This window comes from Nicotiana tabacum, chromosome 8 (assembly GCF_000715075.1).
Source record: "Nicotiana tabacum cultivar K326 chromosome 8, ASM71507v2, whole genome shotgun sequence".
Lineage (NCBI taxonomy): Eukaryota > Viridiplantae > Streptophyta > Magnoliopsida > Solanales > Solanaceae > Nicotiana > Nicotiana tabacum.
In genome coordinates, this window is record NC_134087.1 from 141995145 (window position 1) to 142013274 (window position 18130).

At 37.4% G+C, this 18130-nt stretch overlaps 1 protein-coding gene across 2 annotated transcripts in view; it reads right to left on the minus strand.

Annotated features, from left to right (window-relative positions):
• The window catches only part of LOC107803736 (uncharacterized), a 28520-nt gene extending 13528 nt beyond the window's left edge, over positions 1 to 14992 (minus strand). For both annotated transcript variants that reach the window (XM_016627503.2, XM_016627509.2), the window contains exons 1-5: positions 14589 to 14992; positions 12230 to 12298; positions 12052 to 12147; positions 3311 to 3358; positions 2802 to 2873 (exon numbers count right to left, since the gene is read on the minus strand). In XM_016627503.2, the coding sequence (XP_016482989.2) occupies positions 2802 to 2873; positions 3311 to 3358; positions 12052 to 12147; positions 12230 to 12298; positions 14589 to 14918 (615 nt within the window). In that variant the 5' untranslated portion in view covers positions 14919 to 14992. The remainder of the gene's footprint in view (positions 1 to 2801; positions 2874 to 3310; positions 3359 to 12051; positions 12148 to 12229; positions 12299 to 14588) is intronic.
• Between the last annotated feature and the right edge of the window lie 3138 nt (positions 14993 to 18130).

Below are 18130 nucleotides of genomic sequence, written 5' to 3' on the forward strand. Positions count from 1 at the left end.
AAATTTGCTATTACATTTCACTTACTAAACTAGCTAATGTCAAGTCCTATTAATAAGCTAGAAAGAGCATAATATACAAAGAAAAGAAAAGGCAGCATGTGAATCCATAACGGAACCAGCAGAAATGATTTGGAAACGGTTTACTTCCACACGAAAAAAACATTGCCTAATGCATGACATTGCTAATAGTCCCCAGATTTTTATAAATAGAAAAATGTAACTGACATAGAGGACATGAATATCTCATACACTATGATTCAAAAGCATCACCAGCAATACTAATTGATCCATCCTGGAAACAAATCTAATAGTGAGTCTCTCAAGAACCTAAAGCTAATTGTAGGAAACCATAACCTGTATCCACCTTACACTAAATCACATTGCATGAAGTAATTCTCATTTTGCTACTTATCAGTACTTGATGGTTATAAAATTCTCAATAGCCTGATATGAATTGTCGGTTAGTTACTATCTTGATTCTTTGACTGAAATATTTCAGGTGAGAATTCAAGACTTTCTATTTTTGAACTTCAACTTGAGTATAAAAGGTCTTTGGGTTGTTGCAGATTTTTCAGATACCGAAATAGCAGCATTATTCCTTACCAGATTTTAGATAATTCTAAAGATTAGTAGTACAGACTGAATCAACTTAGCTGTTCCAGTTTGCGCATTTCAGTTGTAAGAACATGGTCCAGACAGAGTTCCACAACTAGAATATTCCGTAGCATATCATGAATTTTGTTCTATTGTTCCAAATAGCAATCCAGATTATTTCTCTAATGTTTTAGCTTTTAGTAATAATTTGTCTTTCAAACCAAAATCATATTAACAGAAGTGTGAACTCAAATAATCTTTTCTGTTTTTCAGATGCCCAAATAATCTTTTCTTAGTCATTAAACTATATACGCCTGTCAAGTTTTCTCTAACTTGAGAAAGAATTACTCTGTCTAAGCAAGATTTCTGCACGTATATTGATGTATGACCAAAAGACCTGCCTTTGCCATCTGAAGACCTGCCTTTACCATCTGAGTCTCGGTTATGTAGTGAATGCTAATCCATCCCAATTACATGAACCCAATGATCTATGTTTTAGGTAATAGTCAAGAACTTAAGTTTCATTGAATCGCCCTGGGTCTAGTGGTAAGAGCATAGCACGTGATATATGAATAAGGGGCATGTCATAAGGTCGAATCCCGCCGCAAGCAAAAGCCAGATATTAGGGCAGAGAAGGGTGGGGGGCATTATCTACCATGTTTTGTACCGTGCACCAGCTGGCCCTAGGGAATTTCTGGGTTATCAGAAAAAAGAAGTCTCACTGCACCTGGACATTACAGAACTCACATTTGGATTTTGAAGTTCAATGAAATTGAAACTTGTTTCTTCTCCAGCTGAGTATAAGTTAAAGTTTTCACTCTGGATGTGGAGAATTATGCCTCTGAAGATCTGATTTAGCCACTTTTGGCATCTCCAGAACCAGAAGAGGCTGCTATGAGGAAAGAGGATGAATGTTTTGGGACCTGCACTTCAGAAAGGCTTTACAAGACAGAGAAAGGAAGAACTAAGCAATTAGAGAGTGACTTGAATTTAGACAAAATAAGAGGACGACGCCTCTTGGCTATGGAAGGGACATATGACAAGACAATTTAAAGTCAAATCCTAATTTGCTGAAAAACCCAACCAGATACTTCTCCACATTCAGTAGCTTGCAAAGTAGAGCTCCCCAGGAGGTCGATACTTTTATGTAACTGCTTGGAACGCTATACTTACGGCTAATAATATAAGGCAGAGAAGAATACACATTTGGAGATTCTTATGGTAAAGAAACAGCAGATGTTGACCACCCACTTATAAGTTCCAAGTATGTGACAAGACTGGAATAATTTTTTTTTCCTGATAAATGGGTGGACGACCACCCATTTATCAGTTCCAAGGGTGACAAGACTGGAAATTTTCCGGTACTAACTGGGTTATGCCTAACAGTGCAAAAATCTACTTTGGAGCTGAAGGTCCAAAGCCAGCTCCATTGGAAGAAGAGGAACTTGAGATATCATCTGTCAAGCTATCGTGTGACTAGTTGGGAGGAGAAATACAAGAGCTTCTGATGGGAAAAATGCTTCCACTATCCATAGATTTTGCTGTTTTTTTGGGGTATATCTTGGCACGCAGCTGCATATAAGATATTCTAGGCCCATTATCCATCAAGTTTCGAGCTGTGCGCCACTAGCCCTTGGGGATTTCTCAGTTATAAAGAAAAGAATATTCTGGGTGGCGATGTCAAAATCACTGGCTGGTATCTCTATTGTATACCTCTTCTGTATGAGATAGATTCTTTTTTCACAATAGAACACTTCAATTGTAAAAAGTATCACAAAAGGTGCGAGTGAAAAGTCATTTTCCCTCGGTCATTGGTCTAAACCTAAAAATCAAAAGTCCAGCAAATATAGAGGTTCCTTGAAAAATGAGGTTGTAATTCCCTTAGGAAATCTAAATACATCATGTAATCTTCCAAAAGGTATCTTTTGGTAAAAGATCTTCAGATACTAATAGATGCTTTCAGAGCAAAGCACCCAAATTTGGAATGATTGGTGAGATATTGGTAATTACATTTAAGTTATTTCCCGTTCCAACAGCTTAAAGCTTTCAAACAGAGTAGTATCATTCTATTGCCCTATCAAAATTCTCAAGCTCAAATCCGAGAACTACTGATTAGACATACATGATATGCTTCATATAAGTTGGGCAGAAAGGACGGGGAGGTTAGCTGGTGAGTAGGGGTCTAAAACTTAGGGATCAATACTTACAAGCTTCAATTGACGAGGGTATTGGCATGCACCAGGGGAACCATAATTAACAGCCAAAATATTCACACCGTCCTGCAATGAACACATCAAAGTCAAATTCCTAACAGATAAAAATGAAAGATTTGCACAAATAAAGAGTAGACTGTGCCAACTTGATTAGTTCGCATAATAACAAAAACTCTGACCTGATATGTCTTAATTGAAATTCAAGAGAAATACTTAAACTAGCCAAGGAAACCACCTATTTCCCTTAGAAGAAAATACAAAATGCGAAACACGCTAATATGATATATAAAGGAAATACGTCATGTTGAAATATCTTAATTTAACTTTATTTTCTTTACTTTCCACAGTAGCCGAAGTACTTAACAAATCCTGTTAGACAAGACAGAATTATATTCTTAACCACCTACATCCAACAAAAAAGGAAAACAGAAAAGGAACATATCATGCTGGAACCTAAATAGACAACTAAGGTATAAGGTAACAAATATTAAGTTGAATATTACCATATGTATGACAAAGTGCTCCTCCAAACCATCCCGAGGAAGACACCTCTGAGGCAAAAACAGTAATAGCAATTAGATGATGAGCATGTCATTTGAAGCTTGCAGTATTCCAGGAAAATACCAGAATAATTAGCCAAATCACAAAGGAAATTCTAATGTCTGAAATGGAAATATAAAAATAGACAAGAGAAATGACCTACATTAAGGTAAAGAAACTTTGAACAAAATGCTCCCAGGCACCTTTCCCGAGACACTTCTCTCTCCTACTTTCTAGGACTGTCGAATAACCTTTTCCGGTGTGATTCTCCACCGGAATTCACCCCCTCACCTACTGTGATTATTGTTTAAACCTCAATCGTGTTATTCTGTTAATATGGACAGTGACAGGATTTATTATCATGCTGGTTTTAAATCCTTTCACATTAAAAAAAATTGTTCTAGGTCTGAAGTTTGGTTCGAATGGGTTGAACGTAGCAGGAACCTGATGAGAAAAGCAACTGTAAGCCTCAAAGTTATGAAGTGGGTCGTAGAGGTATTTAATGTGGCCTCAAAGGAGCATGGCAGGGCGATAAGGAGGTGGAATATGAACGATCACTATGCAGATTTTTATTGCACTCTTAAATACAATGAACATGGAAGGTACATCAGTTTCGTCGCTGTACAGGGCCGCGCAGGTATGTCATTATTACACCAGAAGTTACATTTAAGGCAGGGTGGGGAATCATAGCTCAAAAAATACAAAGGTTCATAAATGTCCCAGAAGAAGAGAAGAATGTCCCTATTGTCAGAAACCCACAGCGGGAGTCATCCTCTAACGAAGTAATCAGAACCAGTAGATGGCCATCAGAAGGGACTAAATCTTCTCCAATCAAATCCAACAATTCCAAAGTCATCATTCCTGGGGTTCAGAATTATCGGACAAAGATGTGCTAAGAAGGTGCATAGTTGGAAAAGTTCGGACTCCTATGAAGGAGACTCCAACTTTACATGATATCCAGAGATGGGCCTGTATCACATGGAAATCTACCTTTGGTGTGAATGTGTACAAGATGAACGATTACCAGTTCTTGTTTGAACTTCAACGAAGGATGCTGAACATGTTCTTAAGGGTGACTGGCATTGGAAGAAGACCAAAGTGATCCTTGAATGGTGGAAACCTACTACTGGCTACTTGCCTGAAGAGGTGGAGCGTAATTGGGTTTGGATTAGGCTTCTGGGACTTCCTATTAACCTTGGGTCACAGAAAGTTTTCAAAGCAATAGGTGATCACCTGTGATGGTTGGATTGAAATGGAGGAGACAACACTAAAAAACCATTTACACTGGGCTAGAATCAAAGTGAAGGGAGACGGGAGTAACATGCCGAAAGATATACATGTAGACAGTTGTGAACCCGATAGGTTGTTTTGGGTACTAGCCGTTATTTCTGTGTTTCGAGACCCCCCATAGCTTCATTTGATGTTTATCGATTTGCGTGAGTGATCCTGTCGTTTTCCGGACGTAAAATTTTGATGAAAATGTGATTTTTGACTTAAAATGAAGCTAGAGTTGACCATGGTCAACATTTTGGGTAAACAACCTCGGATTGGTGTTTTGACGATTTCGGTAGGTTCATATGATGCTTTTCGGCTTGTATGCATGTTTGGTTGGGATTTGGGGTTACCCGAGTGCATTTCGGCGTTTTATGTGAAAAATTGTGAAAGTTGAGTTTTCAAGTTGAAATCTTGAGTTTTGAGATCGATTCTTGTTATTTCATGTTATTTTGATGATTTGAGGTAGCGAGCAAGTTTGTATTATGTTAATATACTTGTGTGCATGTTTGATTTGGAGCCCGAGAGGCTCAGGTGAGTTCTGGAGGTGTTGCAGATTGATTCAGAATAGCTGGTGCATTTCAATTGCTGATTGTCAGTTGAGATCTCGCATTGCGAGCCTCGTTTTGCGATCAAGTGATCGCATGTGCAAGCAATGGGCTGAGGAGCTGGGTCTTCGCATTTGCGAAGAATGAGTCGCATGTGCTAAGGGGGTGTCCTTCGCAAATGCGAAGATTTTGTCGCATTTGTGAACAAGTGTTCGCAAATGCAATGCTGGGCCGGGGTAAAAGATGGAAAAATCGAGACTTATCATTTTACAGTATTTTCAACCTTAAACACTATAGACACGATTTTCTTGAGAGCTTTCTTCCCAAAATCATTGGTAAGTAATCTTAACTAGTTTTCAATCAATTCCCATTACTTTTCATGAATTTTTAACATCAAATCTAGGAATTTCACGGTAGAAATTAGGAATTTTGGATAGAATTTAAGGATTTTGTAAAATTGAGATTTAGACCTCGAATTGAGATCGAATTTCAAAACAAATCACATAACCGGGGTCGGGGGTGAATTATCTGGTTTTGGCCTGAATCTCGGGCTTTGACCAAGCGGGCCCGGGGTTGACTTTTTCAATTTAACTAAAGATTGAATCTTTTTCACACGTGGGCAGTTTCCAAAGCTTATTTTGACTTGCTTGAACGATATTTTGCTAGATAGGTTGGTTTGGAGGCTTGTTCCAAAGAAAAAGTCATGGTTGAGTATTGATTTGGTTGCGGAAAGAGGTAAGTGTCGTGTTTAACTTTGACTTGAGAGAATGAGGACTTGTTTGGTCCATTTGCTACATGAACCTATGTGTGGGAAAGGCGTATATTGGAGGTGACGAGTGCATATACGTTGCCATAGGTTCAAGCATGCGAATTGGGCGATTTACCTTTATATCTTTATTTACTCTATGCTATATTTCATTACATGCTATGATTTGTCACATGTCATTGTTTGTTATTCATGCTTTACTTATTATTCATGCCTTGTTAACTTTCAGTTAGTTGTTACATGTTTCGGTTCATTTATCTTTCAATCAATACCTGCTTACCTGACATATGTGCCAACCTGTATTAATTGTATACCTTCATTGATTCATATCTTTACTTGCCTTTATTGTCTTTATCTTACTTGTTGTACTTTATTACATTGTGTCCAATTGTGCGAGTTCTTTAGCTATTCTTGTGTTAATGAATTATTGAGGTTTCTGGGTACGAGGTATTGGTTATTCTCTGTTGTACTAGTAGATCCTTGGTGTTTTGTACGCTTTAGTACCTTTTTGTGTTAGGATTACGTTACTGGTTGTGTTGAGTTGTTCATGTTAATGAGTTTATATTGGAAATGGATTGCCCGTCGCAACAGTATTGAAACGAACTGATAATGGGATCGGGTTGCACGCCGCTACAGATATTGTGATATTGTTGGCACCGAGTTGTGCGTTGCAGCAAAGTATGATGTGTGGTAGTGATTGTAGCTGTGATGTTCTATTTCGAAACTGTGATATGAGGATTTCGAGATGATGTTATTTTGGGGCCCTCCGTTAGTTGACCCTCGGGTCTCGTTCTTATGAGTTGACGTGTGTTCCGTATAATTTCGTCGAGGTTAGGCTCGACACTTACAGAGTACATGGAGTCGGTTGTACTCATACTGCACTTATGCACTTCTTGTGCAGTGTTGGTCCCAGCGGCGTGTAGTGAAGATTGCTCATATCCGACTTTCATAGGAGACTCGAGGTATTGTTGCATGTCGTTCGCTATCCTTGAAGCCATCTTCTACCTTGTTTTTACTGTTTATCTAGTTTCGGACAGTTGTACCTCATTTCAGACCATACTTGTAGTCTTCTAGTCTCTCATGTACTTGTGACTCCGGATTTCTGGGTAGACTGTGTTACTTTTGTATCTATTCCATGTATTTCAGAATTTATTACTCGTTAATCATCATTATCCTGCTTTTAAATTGTTAAAATTGGTTAATACTTTAGCTAACATTGGCTTGCCTAGCAAGTAGAAGTTAGGCGCCATCACGACCCCATGGTTGGGATTTCTAGTCGTGACAACAGCGATGGGTATTTGTACAAAATCCCGTATGGTGTGAAGTTCCGACGACGTTGATGGCTGCTCTGATTGCCGGTGTGGATGGGAGAGAATATCTGATGGTTAATAGGGGTAGCCTGGAAGATGGGACTTATTTGGCACAACAGTACCTAGGTCACGTGTGCACATTGAAGGGAGAATTTCAAAAAATTTACACGTGCCTGAGTCACGTGAGGTTGATGCTGAACTCTTTAAACAAAAGGGAGTTCTGAGCCACAGTTAATTAATTCGTGTGGGCCCAATTTTGACAGATCCATCAGCTAATTCTTGGTGCAAAGGCCCAACCCTAAAAGCCCAAGTTGAGGAATTAATTAGTGTGAGTCCTAATTCTTTTGACCCTTTATTGTAGAATCAGATCCAAGAATTTGAGGGACCACATGTGGCTATCCCTAAAGGCCCAACTAATGAACATTCTAATGGCCCAACTACCAAAGACTTTAATGGGCCGATTATTAATAACCAAATGGACATCAAGCAAATTTCTGGATCTCAACTGCCATGTTTGGAAGTGTCGATGTTTATGTCTTCGAAGGAGCAGACAAAAGAGATGAAGGAAGACCATTTTGATCCTATACTTTTGGAACTCAATTCTTCTTCACTTTCTACTAACTCTACTCTAGGCATCGAAGAGGACTTGGTACAGGTTCCTCTAATCTTGCCCTCGGTCCAGGGAACTCAACTCATCAGAGAAGGGGAGTCATTGCATGTGGACGAGGGTAGCAAACAGTTGGTTATTTTTGGGGATCCATTTGCATGTATTGATGAAGAAGCTATTCCAATTGACATGCAAATTCAAAGGGCAGAAGAAGAAGCTTCATTGTGGGTGCATATGAATGTTCTCAAACCAAGTAAGCAATTTGGGGTTGATTTTGAAGAGTGCGAAGAGGATGCCATGTCTTTATTCATGAAGATTGACAGTAGAAGGCACAAGAAGATGGAAGATACCACAATCCAAAGCAACACTGCAATCAAACCAAAAGGTCAGAAGCAATTAAAGAGGTTAAAATCAGGCATCAAATATAAAGATGGGAAGTCTAGGGTCAAGGGGAAGAGGCACCCTCAAAGTTGATTAATGAAGATCGATATACTGTCATGGAATCCTAGATGGGAAGTCTAGGGTCACGCTATTTAAGAGACCATGTGCCAAGCGCGAAGCGAGCACTTTTCACAACACTGATGTGGGGATTGTATGATGGGGAGAAAAGGGGACTTATTAAATTACTCTTAATGAATGGAGGTGTGAAGTAGTGGTTCTTCAAGAAACAAAGATAGAAGGTGATAACTCTTGTTGCCACACACTTACGGGGGAGTAGATGGGTGGATTTTGTCAATCTTGAAGCTATTGGTACTAGCGGGGAAATTCTTATCATGTGAGATAAAAGAATATTAGAAGGGGAGTTGATTACTTCTAATAGTCAGAGTATCTCTTGTAGATTGACTGCAATAGGCCAAGATTTCTCATGGTTCATCACAGGGATATATGCCTCAAATTCCAGAATTTAGAGGCAAGACTTATGGTGGGAGTTGGCAGCCTCAAGAGGGCTTTGTAATGGGACATGGGTGGTATGTGGGGATTTCAACACAACCATACACTCAAATGAAAGAAGCAACAACCCCCATCTAACCAGAGCTATAAGAGATTTCTCCGACACAATCAATGATCTAAACCTAGTAGATCCTGCACCTTCCAATTCTAGCTGGCATTTTGGGTTGTGAAGTAGGAAATTTACCAACTAAGTATTTGGGATTATCATTAGGTACCAAGAACAAAGTTGCATATATATATGTGAAGGGGCACTTGATATATGTGAAAAGAGACTTACAAGGTGGAAAGCACAATACTTATCCCTAGGGGGAAGGGTCATTTTGGTGAGATCTGTCCTGGACTCCTGACCCCCTTACATCATGTCCTTATTTCCTATCCCAGCCAAAGTAAGGAGAAGAATTGACCAACTGAGAAGGAACTTTATTTGGGAAGGCAACAGAGAGTCCAAAGGTTCCCATCTCCATCTTGTCAGCTAGAACACTCTCATCTCCAGCAAGAGAATTGGCAGTCTAGGCATTAGAAACTTAAGTTTGCATAACAAAAGTCTCTTACTGAAATGGTCGTGGAGATTCAACACTGAGAAGCAAGCCTTATGGAGACAAGTTGTCACATGCAGGTATGAGCAATCAGGATATTGGAGCACCAAACCAATGAAAACTCCTTATGGAGCTGGCAATTGGAAAGCTATCAGGAATCTATGGGAGAAGTTTACAACAAACACAGGTTTTAGGATAGGAAATGGGAGGAAGATATCATTTTGGCATGATGATTGGATTGGTCATGGAGCATTGAAAGACCTTTTTCCTGATCTATTCAATCTCACCACTTCACCTAATGCCACAGTAGAAGAATCTTGGAGCTCCCAGGGCTGGAACTTAATTTTTAAAAGGTTTCTCAATGAAGCTAATTTTTAGAAGGCTTCTCAATGACTGGGAAGTCAATAGAGCTATTGAGATTCTTAAAATGCTAGCGGAGGACTCTCTTACATGGAAAGGAGTAGGGGTGTTCATAAAAATCCGAAAAACAGAACCAAACCAAACCGACCAAAAAAACCGATATTTTTTGGTTTGGTTTGGTTTGGTTTTGGTTTTGAAATTTAAAAACCGATCAAATTTGGTTTGGTTTTGGTTTTAATCAAAAAAAAAACGAACAAAACCGAATATAGGAGTAGCTATTTTAAATTCATTATTACACCTATATATATGTATACTTTTATACAAAATTTCAAAAAATTTATAGTAAATGTTAATCGTTTGCACTTTTAGAACAGTTCTTTACCTTTACATTCTAGTTTGATTGGTAGTTTTCTTTTGTTAAGTGTAAGAATCTATTCATGTTAAAAATAATATATTTTTAATTGAGTTCTTAAATTATTCATCACTATTTGATTCAATTATCATCAATATATCTTGTTAAATAATAGATTTCTCAAAGGGCAATTGATTTGATAGTGCTACGTTGAAAATGTGGTCGTTGAAATATGTGTTTGGTAGTGTATGTCTTATATTTAAGAAAAAACCGACAAATAACAGAAAAAATCGAAAACCGACTTAATTGGTTTGGTTTGGTTCTAATATTTGAAAAACCGACTTACTTGGTTTGGTTTCTTTTTAGGGAAAAACCGATCCAAACCGAACCATTAACACCCCTAGAAAGGAGGCAGTAGCTCTAAATTTCCAGTCAAGGCAGCATACAAATATCTATCATCTAGAGGACATCCCAACAATCCTTGGCCTTGATAAAAGATTTGGAAGATCAAAGTACCATACAAAGTTATTTTCTTTCATGGTTAGTTGTAAGAAAAGCCTGCCTCACTCTAGAAACTCTTCAAAGAAGAGGTATTCAGACCAGCTCTACATGCTTTCTATGTCAGCGGGAAGATGAAGCCAATGAGCATCTTTTCTTACATTATGTTATTACTAGACAACTTTGGCAGCTCTTTATAGCACTAGCTGGTATTGTTTGGGTGATGTTCAAAGATATCATTGGCCTGATATGCAGCTGGAACAGTATTAGGGGAAGAACATGTCACAAGGAATAGTGGAAGATTGTTCCAGCTTGCATATGGTGGACAGTTTGTAACAAGAGAAATGCAAGATGTTTTGAAGGCAAGAGCCGTTCAACATAGAAAATCAAGAGTTCTTGCATTTCTCTTTTTCTTTTTTGGTGTAAAGAAGAGTTGATAGGTGATGTAGAATTACTACTAGACCTTTTTGATTCTCTGTAAGATTTTCAGGGGTTGTACTTGAAAACATTAGATACCAACCCTGTTTTTTTGGGTGCTGAAGAATATAATTGTTACCTTTTTCAAAAAAAATAGAGTATAAAGGATCGTGTGTGACAAAGGAGAGCACCTAAGTTGAAAAGAATTCATAGTTTGTACTACAAAGGTTAAGATTGGATAATCAATTTAAACAACTGACAAATCCACGGTACAAAATAAAAATCAATATAGCGAAACTACAAACTATAGGCAGATCAGCCAGCGAGCTGTAGGCTTTCACAGAATAAAACTATGATTAAGTATCATTGAGCAAGTAAGGGCCCTCTTGGGAACTTTTTCTCAATGCTGTTTACATCTAACAAAACAGAGGAATAAAATTGTAAAGGGGGACAAACTAGCTCATTCAACTTTTTATGCACCACTTTTTCTTTTTCTTGAGGGGGAGAAATATCTAACTTGGGTAAGCAATTGTTAATTAGCACTCTGGATGGCTTCTCAATGATTTAAATCTTCCTAGGGCGATATAAATTTTAACTCAAACAAGAGCAAGGCTAAATGCACATATGCAGATCCAGAAGCACCAGAAAGAAGTTAACAAGTTTCAATATTTCTATTAAGATTCCATAAGAGATACAGTATTAAAGTCGCAAATATATGAAACTTCTTGTTCTGACAAACAAATTTTACCGGCTAAAATGCCCTCGCTAGATAAAAGAAAACTTGCCCTTTAGAAAGTACATGTTAAATTACATGAAAGTTTCTTCCCAGAAAGAAGTTTTACAGACAAAATGCCCTTGCTTGATAAAAGAAAACTCGTGCTGTCATTCACCACAATATTTAACTTTCCTAATCCTAAGATTTCAATGTCACAAGGATAAAAAGGCATGGCATACATCTGTACAGTGTACACAAAGGCAAAGTATTGACACCAGTTCAAACTATTCCTTCCTTATGAATGTTTAAATGTATAGACACTACACATGTACAAAATGCTGATACTTCCAGCCACAATAGTTCCAAACTTACTGCTTTCACCGAGGAAACAACATATTCTCTGCCAGGAAGGTTCAATACTTTGGACGGTACTCTTATTCTGTAAAAGTCATCACCTTTCAAAAGTTTCTGCATCACATAATATTCACAAGAAAAGTTACAAATAAAACAAAAAGGGTGCCATGATTGTACGAACAGAAAATAGAATTACTTTGAAATCCTCCTTCTCTGTTTCAGTAAAAGCATTTCTGGAGAAGCGAAGCTTTGTCAGCGTTTGCGTCTGCGACAAGAAGTGCAAAAAATCTATTACTGGATGGTAAAAAGTCAAACATCAACGACAGTAAAAGTCAGCCAAGAATTATTGAAAGTGAAAAGCGCAAAATGTGACCAGATCCATCGGAGTTGAAGTGAAAAGTGAGTTCTTTGAAGTGAAGCGCACAATGTACGGGAATTCAAGAAATTAAAAAAAGTATCAACCACTATGAATTTATAGTACATTAAAAATTAAACTGCAATTAAAATAACTAATTTCAGCATCCAATATACAATCATTCTTAATCCAACTCAAATATGATGTTCAAAAAACAGCGACACAGAAATCAAGTTGATATTGAGGTGACGCGTGCGCCAGGCTATTTGGGCTGAGTTATGATGATCGTCGACTTTTGATCCGATCAGCGCTTGGGCTAGGATCCGCCCCTCCGGAGTCGAGTGATAACCCATGCTACTTTGGGCCTTGTGGGTGCAGGCACTTGGTATGTGCTGAGTGAGGGACTTTATGCCAGGCACCCGTACAGTGCTGAGATTGTGCTTATTTGATGATTTCATCGTGAATTCGTTGATTTTGGCATTGTTACTTTTCATGCAGGCATAGAGACGTATCTTCCTCATGCTAATTGATACTCTATATCATGAAATTGATGCTTTAACTAATTTGTTTGGAAAGCATGCCTATTTCCCTGTTAATGTGTGATTAAGTTGAACTTGTTATTCTTGAGCTGTTTTTCCCTTTTGTTACTATCATTGTGTTGTTACTGTTATTGTTGGATGTTGAAAGTGAGTAACGGACCTAGCCAATCTCGTCGCTATCTTTAATCCGAGATTAGGCGAGCTACTTACAGAGTACATAGGATCGGTTGTATTCATATTAAACTATCCACTTCATGTACAGATCCAGATATTTGCTGATAGAGCTGATTGCTAGAGAGTTGCACCGGTACCATTGGTGATTTCAAGGTAGCACTGTTGTTTTCATTTGCATGCCTTGAAGTCCCCTTTCCTTACTTTGTTACTACTATTTATGTACTTCAAACAGTATTGCATCGTTATTCAGACCGTTGTACTTATTTATTCTATAGAGCTCATGTACTTGTTGACACCAGGTTCTGAGATGGTATTTCAGTTGTAGCACTGTTTGGCTATAATTATTTATCCTATTCCACTTTTGAGGCTATTCCTTATTGTTATTGAAGTTTATTTCTGTATATTGAATGTTGGCTTGCCTGGCAAGCAGTGTAAGGCGCCGTCACGGCTTTGGTTTGGGGTTGTGACATGAAAAATACTCATATTCCTTTCACACCAAACACTATATATACAGCAAGCCAAAGCCATTCTATATATAATTGCCCCTGAAGACCTCCCTGTGTGCATGGTCAACAGCCCATGCCAACCCATAGCTTTGCCTATTAACCCCTTTCCAATGTAATGTCTTCTCCATATTGCAGCTAAATATTGACATATGACGAACAAATGCTCAAAGGATTCATTGTCTAAGTTGCATAATGGACACTTTATAGAAGTTGTGCCATTTATACATTGTCTACCTTAATATAGGGTAAAAGCCAGATAGACAAGCCTAGCATGATCCTTTTTGAGTAAAGGAAAATTCTAGCATGATCTAGTTCTCACTAGATACTTCTACCTTCTACTTTTTCCTTATCAAAATAGTTCTCGCTAGATACTTCTTGTAGAATTACAAGTATAAGGTCATTCCCACTCTAACAAAATGTCCATCTATAGCCATTTTTCTTTAACAACCACTATGATAGACTTAGATATTATTGCAAGACACTCAATAGTTGTGAATATAAACAAGTGCTAGTACCCCACCCATGAATATCTCAACAACCTCATTCCACAACCAAAGGGCTAAGTTTTCCTAGTCCCTCTGTCCAAATAACATTCTTCCAAGTCACATCTAGTCAAAGTCATCCAGAGTTATGCTTCACACGAGCAGCAGATACATGTAGTTACAGTAAATATTCTTAATCTTACGGATAAGAGCATTGATTGTATTTCGGAGTCATTACTTTGTACATTGTCTTTTAAAGTTGTTTGGTCGCATTACTTTTTTTAAATCAGATTGCAAGTCCATGAAATTAACAAACTATCTTTATTATTAAGTAAACTGATATCAACCTGTGTTCTAAGATCTTAATATTACCCAACAATGTCTATAATTACGATTAAGGAGATAGTTTTCAACAAATAATAATTCAATTACGTTGATAACTATATAAAAGTTTTAAAAAAGTTTCAATCGTTAAAATAAAGAATAATTAGGGGAAGACCTGGGAACCATGAGAAGGAGATTTGATGCGAGCAGTGAAGGTGCCGGCGGGGGAGAAATCTAAGTCACCGAAGGCATGTTCTAGAGTGAACTGGATCTTCGAATCTGAATCGGAACCCGACCCGGCAGACCTCTTCCGGGTCGACTGAACAGGAGAAGAAGGTGCTGAACCTACTTTGACGTCGTTGGGATCAGCTGCACGGGATCGGATTCCACCTTCGAGGCCGAATTCTTCATCGTCGACGAGAAGCTCGTCGGACTGGAACCCATGTGACGTCGTAAGGATCAACAGCAGGAAGAAACCCGCCCCAGTTACAGATTTGGTTCTCATTCTTGAAAGGAGTTTTGAGTCTTAGAAGAGTGAAGCAAACACCTTTTGATGTTTTTGGAGTGAGGACAGCAGGGCATGACTTTAGTATTAGTAGTAGTATAGTGTTATTTGGTTTTATTATCTTTTAAAAAACAATTCTTTAGAATAATAATAATAATAGGTTATAAAATAAAGATTATAAAGTAAATAAATCAAAGACAAGTATAGAGACACAGAGATTGATTGATGTATTATTCAATTTCAAATTCATGTACATAATAAATTGAAATCTACTCTATTTATAGAAGAAAAGAAGCAACTGCGAGGCTTTTCAACAACTGCTTGTAAGTTGTATGCATGAGTTGCTTGCAACCTGCCTATTTAATAAGAAGCTGCTGCAAATCATTTCATTGAGTTACTTGCAACCTCTCTGCATCAGCTGCTTGTAGATAAAATTCAACAGTATTAAATGAATAATCTTCTTTAGGAAAATTATCTATAGCAGGAGTAATAAATGGACATCCACAATATAATAGTTTCATAACACTCCCCCTTGGATGTTCATTAAAAGATAATGTGCCTCGTTAAAATCTTACTAGGAAAAATTCGGTGGAAAAAATCTTAGTGAAGAAAAAAGAGTGCACATATTTAGTAATACGTATTTCTAGCTGCCTCATTAAAAACCTTACAAGAAAAATCCCATGGGAAAAACCTTAGTAAGGGAAAAAGAGTACAGCGTGTATTTGACTCCCCTTGATGAAAACCTTATTTCAAATATTTGAGTCTCCGCATTTCAATCTTGTATACCATCTTTTCAAAAGTTGAAGTTGGCAAAGATTTAGTGAACAAATCTGTCGGATTGTCACTTGAACGAATTTGTTGCACATCAATATCATCATTTTTCTGAAGATCATGTGTGTAGAATAATTTTGGTGAAATGTGCTTCATTCTATCTCCTTTTATAAATCCTCCCTTCAATTGGTCTATGCATGCAGTATTGTCTTCGTATAAAATTGTGGATCTTTTATTACATTTTAAACCATATTTTTCTCGAATAAAATTAATCATTGATCTCAACCATAAGCATTCCCTACTTGCTTCATGAATAGTTATCATCTCAGCATGATTTGAAGAAGTAGCAATAATAGATTGTTTTATGGAGCGTCATGATATGATAGTACCTCCACATGTAAACACGTACCCGATTTGAGATCGAGCTTTATGGGGATCAGATAAATAACTTGTATTTGCATTACTAACAAGATCTACACTACCTTTGTTAGCATAAAATAAACCCATATTAAGAGTTCTCTTTAAATATTGCAATATATGTTTAATCTCATTCCAATGTCTTCGTGTAGGAGAAGAGATATATCTTGCTAGTAAATTAACAGAAAATGCTATGTCAGGCCTTGTAGCATTAGCATGATACATATGTGCGACAATTGCACTGAAATAGGGTGCTTCGGGACCAAAGAGTTCCTCATCCTCTTTTGGATGTCGGAACGGGTCCTTATTCGCTTCAAGTGATCGAACAATCATTGGTGTACTTAGTGGGTGCGCTTTGTCCATGTAAAAACGTTTTAAGACCCTTTCTGTATAGGCAGATTGATGAATAAAGATTCTGCCTGCTAAATATTGAATTTGCAAACCAAGACAAAGTTTTGCCTTTCCAAGATCTTTCATCTCAAATTCTTTCTTAAGATATTCAATTGCTTTTTGGAGCTCTTTTGGAGTTCCAACAAGATTTATGTCATCAATATAAACAACAAGTATAACCTTCTTTCAGCAAATATTCACTAAGGCGATTATACCACATGCGTCCAGATTGCTTTAAACCGTACAAAGACCTTTTTAATATAATCGAGTACATTTCTCGAGACTTTGAACTATATGCTTCAGGCATTTTAAATCCTTCAGGGATCTTCATATAGAATTAATCAAACGATTCATATAGGTTATGACTTACATTTATATGACATGACATCTTCAGGTATCTAGACTACATGTCTGATTCTCACAATCTTTTACAATATTGTGCACTATATTGTATCAAGTATATCGTCGACGATCATTTCGCATCGGTTTGCAAGCGACATAACTTGTTGATATCTCATCACCTTTTTTATTTTCAAGTACCTGAACTTCTTCTAGAGTTTCATGAAATGTTATGTCGTGGGCTCTTCTACAACTTACTTCCTCCTTGTTATGATCATTTTGATCATTTGCTCCTATCATTTTCAAGGATTATTACCTTTGAAACTGATTGGTCTACCACGCTTCATGCATACAGTAAACTCTATCCTTCGGGGACTTTAATTTTAATAGGTTTGCAGCTGAAATATAATATTTTATTTTAGATCAACAAACGCTTCTGCATTTGACTTGAATTATCTTCTGAATGAGGATCACACTAATGATAATTCGATTTATATAGCTATGAGCACGTGATTTTTGCCCTATATGAATTACTCTCATAAATTCAAAACAAAATAATTTTCCCACTATTTACAAATTCGTGGATTTTTGGGGCATTTTCTGTCAATTGTTTGCATTTGTTTGTGCATGTTTTTTTTATTTAAATTAATGAAAAATAAAAAAATATAGGTTGCATTTGCATTTAGGATTTAATCCCACATTTTAGGATTAATTAATTAATTAGTTGTTTTAGAAATGGAAAAATCACAAAAATAATTTATTTTCGCACTTTTAATTTTAGTTTTGAATTTTGGTAGTTTTCCTTTAATTTGGTTTTTAATTAATTGTGGTAATTATGAGTTAATTAATTCAATTTGATAGGTTAATTTGATTTTCAATTTTAATTTAAGTTTTATTTTGAAAAAAAAAGAAGAAAAAAAAGAAAAAAAAGAAAAGAGAAGTGAATAAAAGAAAATTGAAGTGAAATAGAAAGGAGTCTTAATTGGGCCATATCTATTTAAATTCCTCAGGCCCAATTGATTTTGCCCTCAAACCCGCCCCAATTCCAGCCCATTCCGCCCCCGACCCGGTCTGTTTCCCACATACAAACCAAAACGACCCCGTTTAGGCCAGGTCTGATCCAAGCCGTCGATGTTTTGATCCAGCAGACCTCAACTCGCCCACTCCCCGTATATAACTGTCCGAACGGACCCTACCCCCTCAGACCCCCCTCCCATATCATCGTCTCATACCCACAGAGACCCCAACCAAAAGCCACCGTGAACCACCATCCGCTGCATGCCGGAAATCACTCA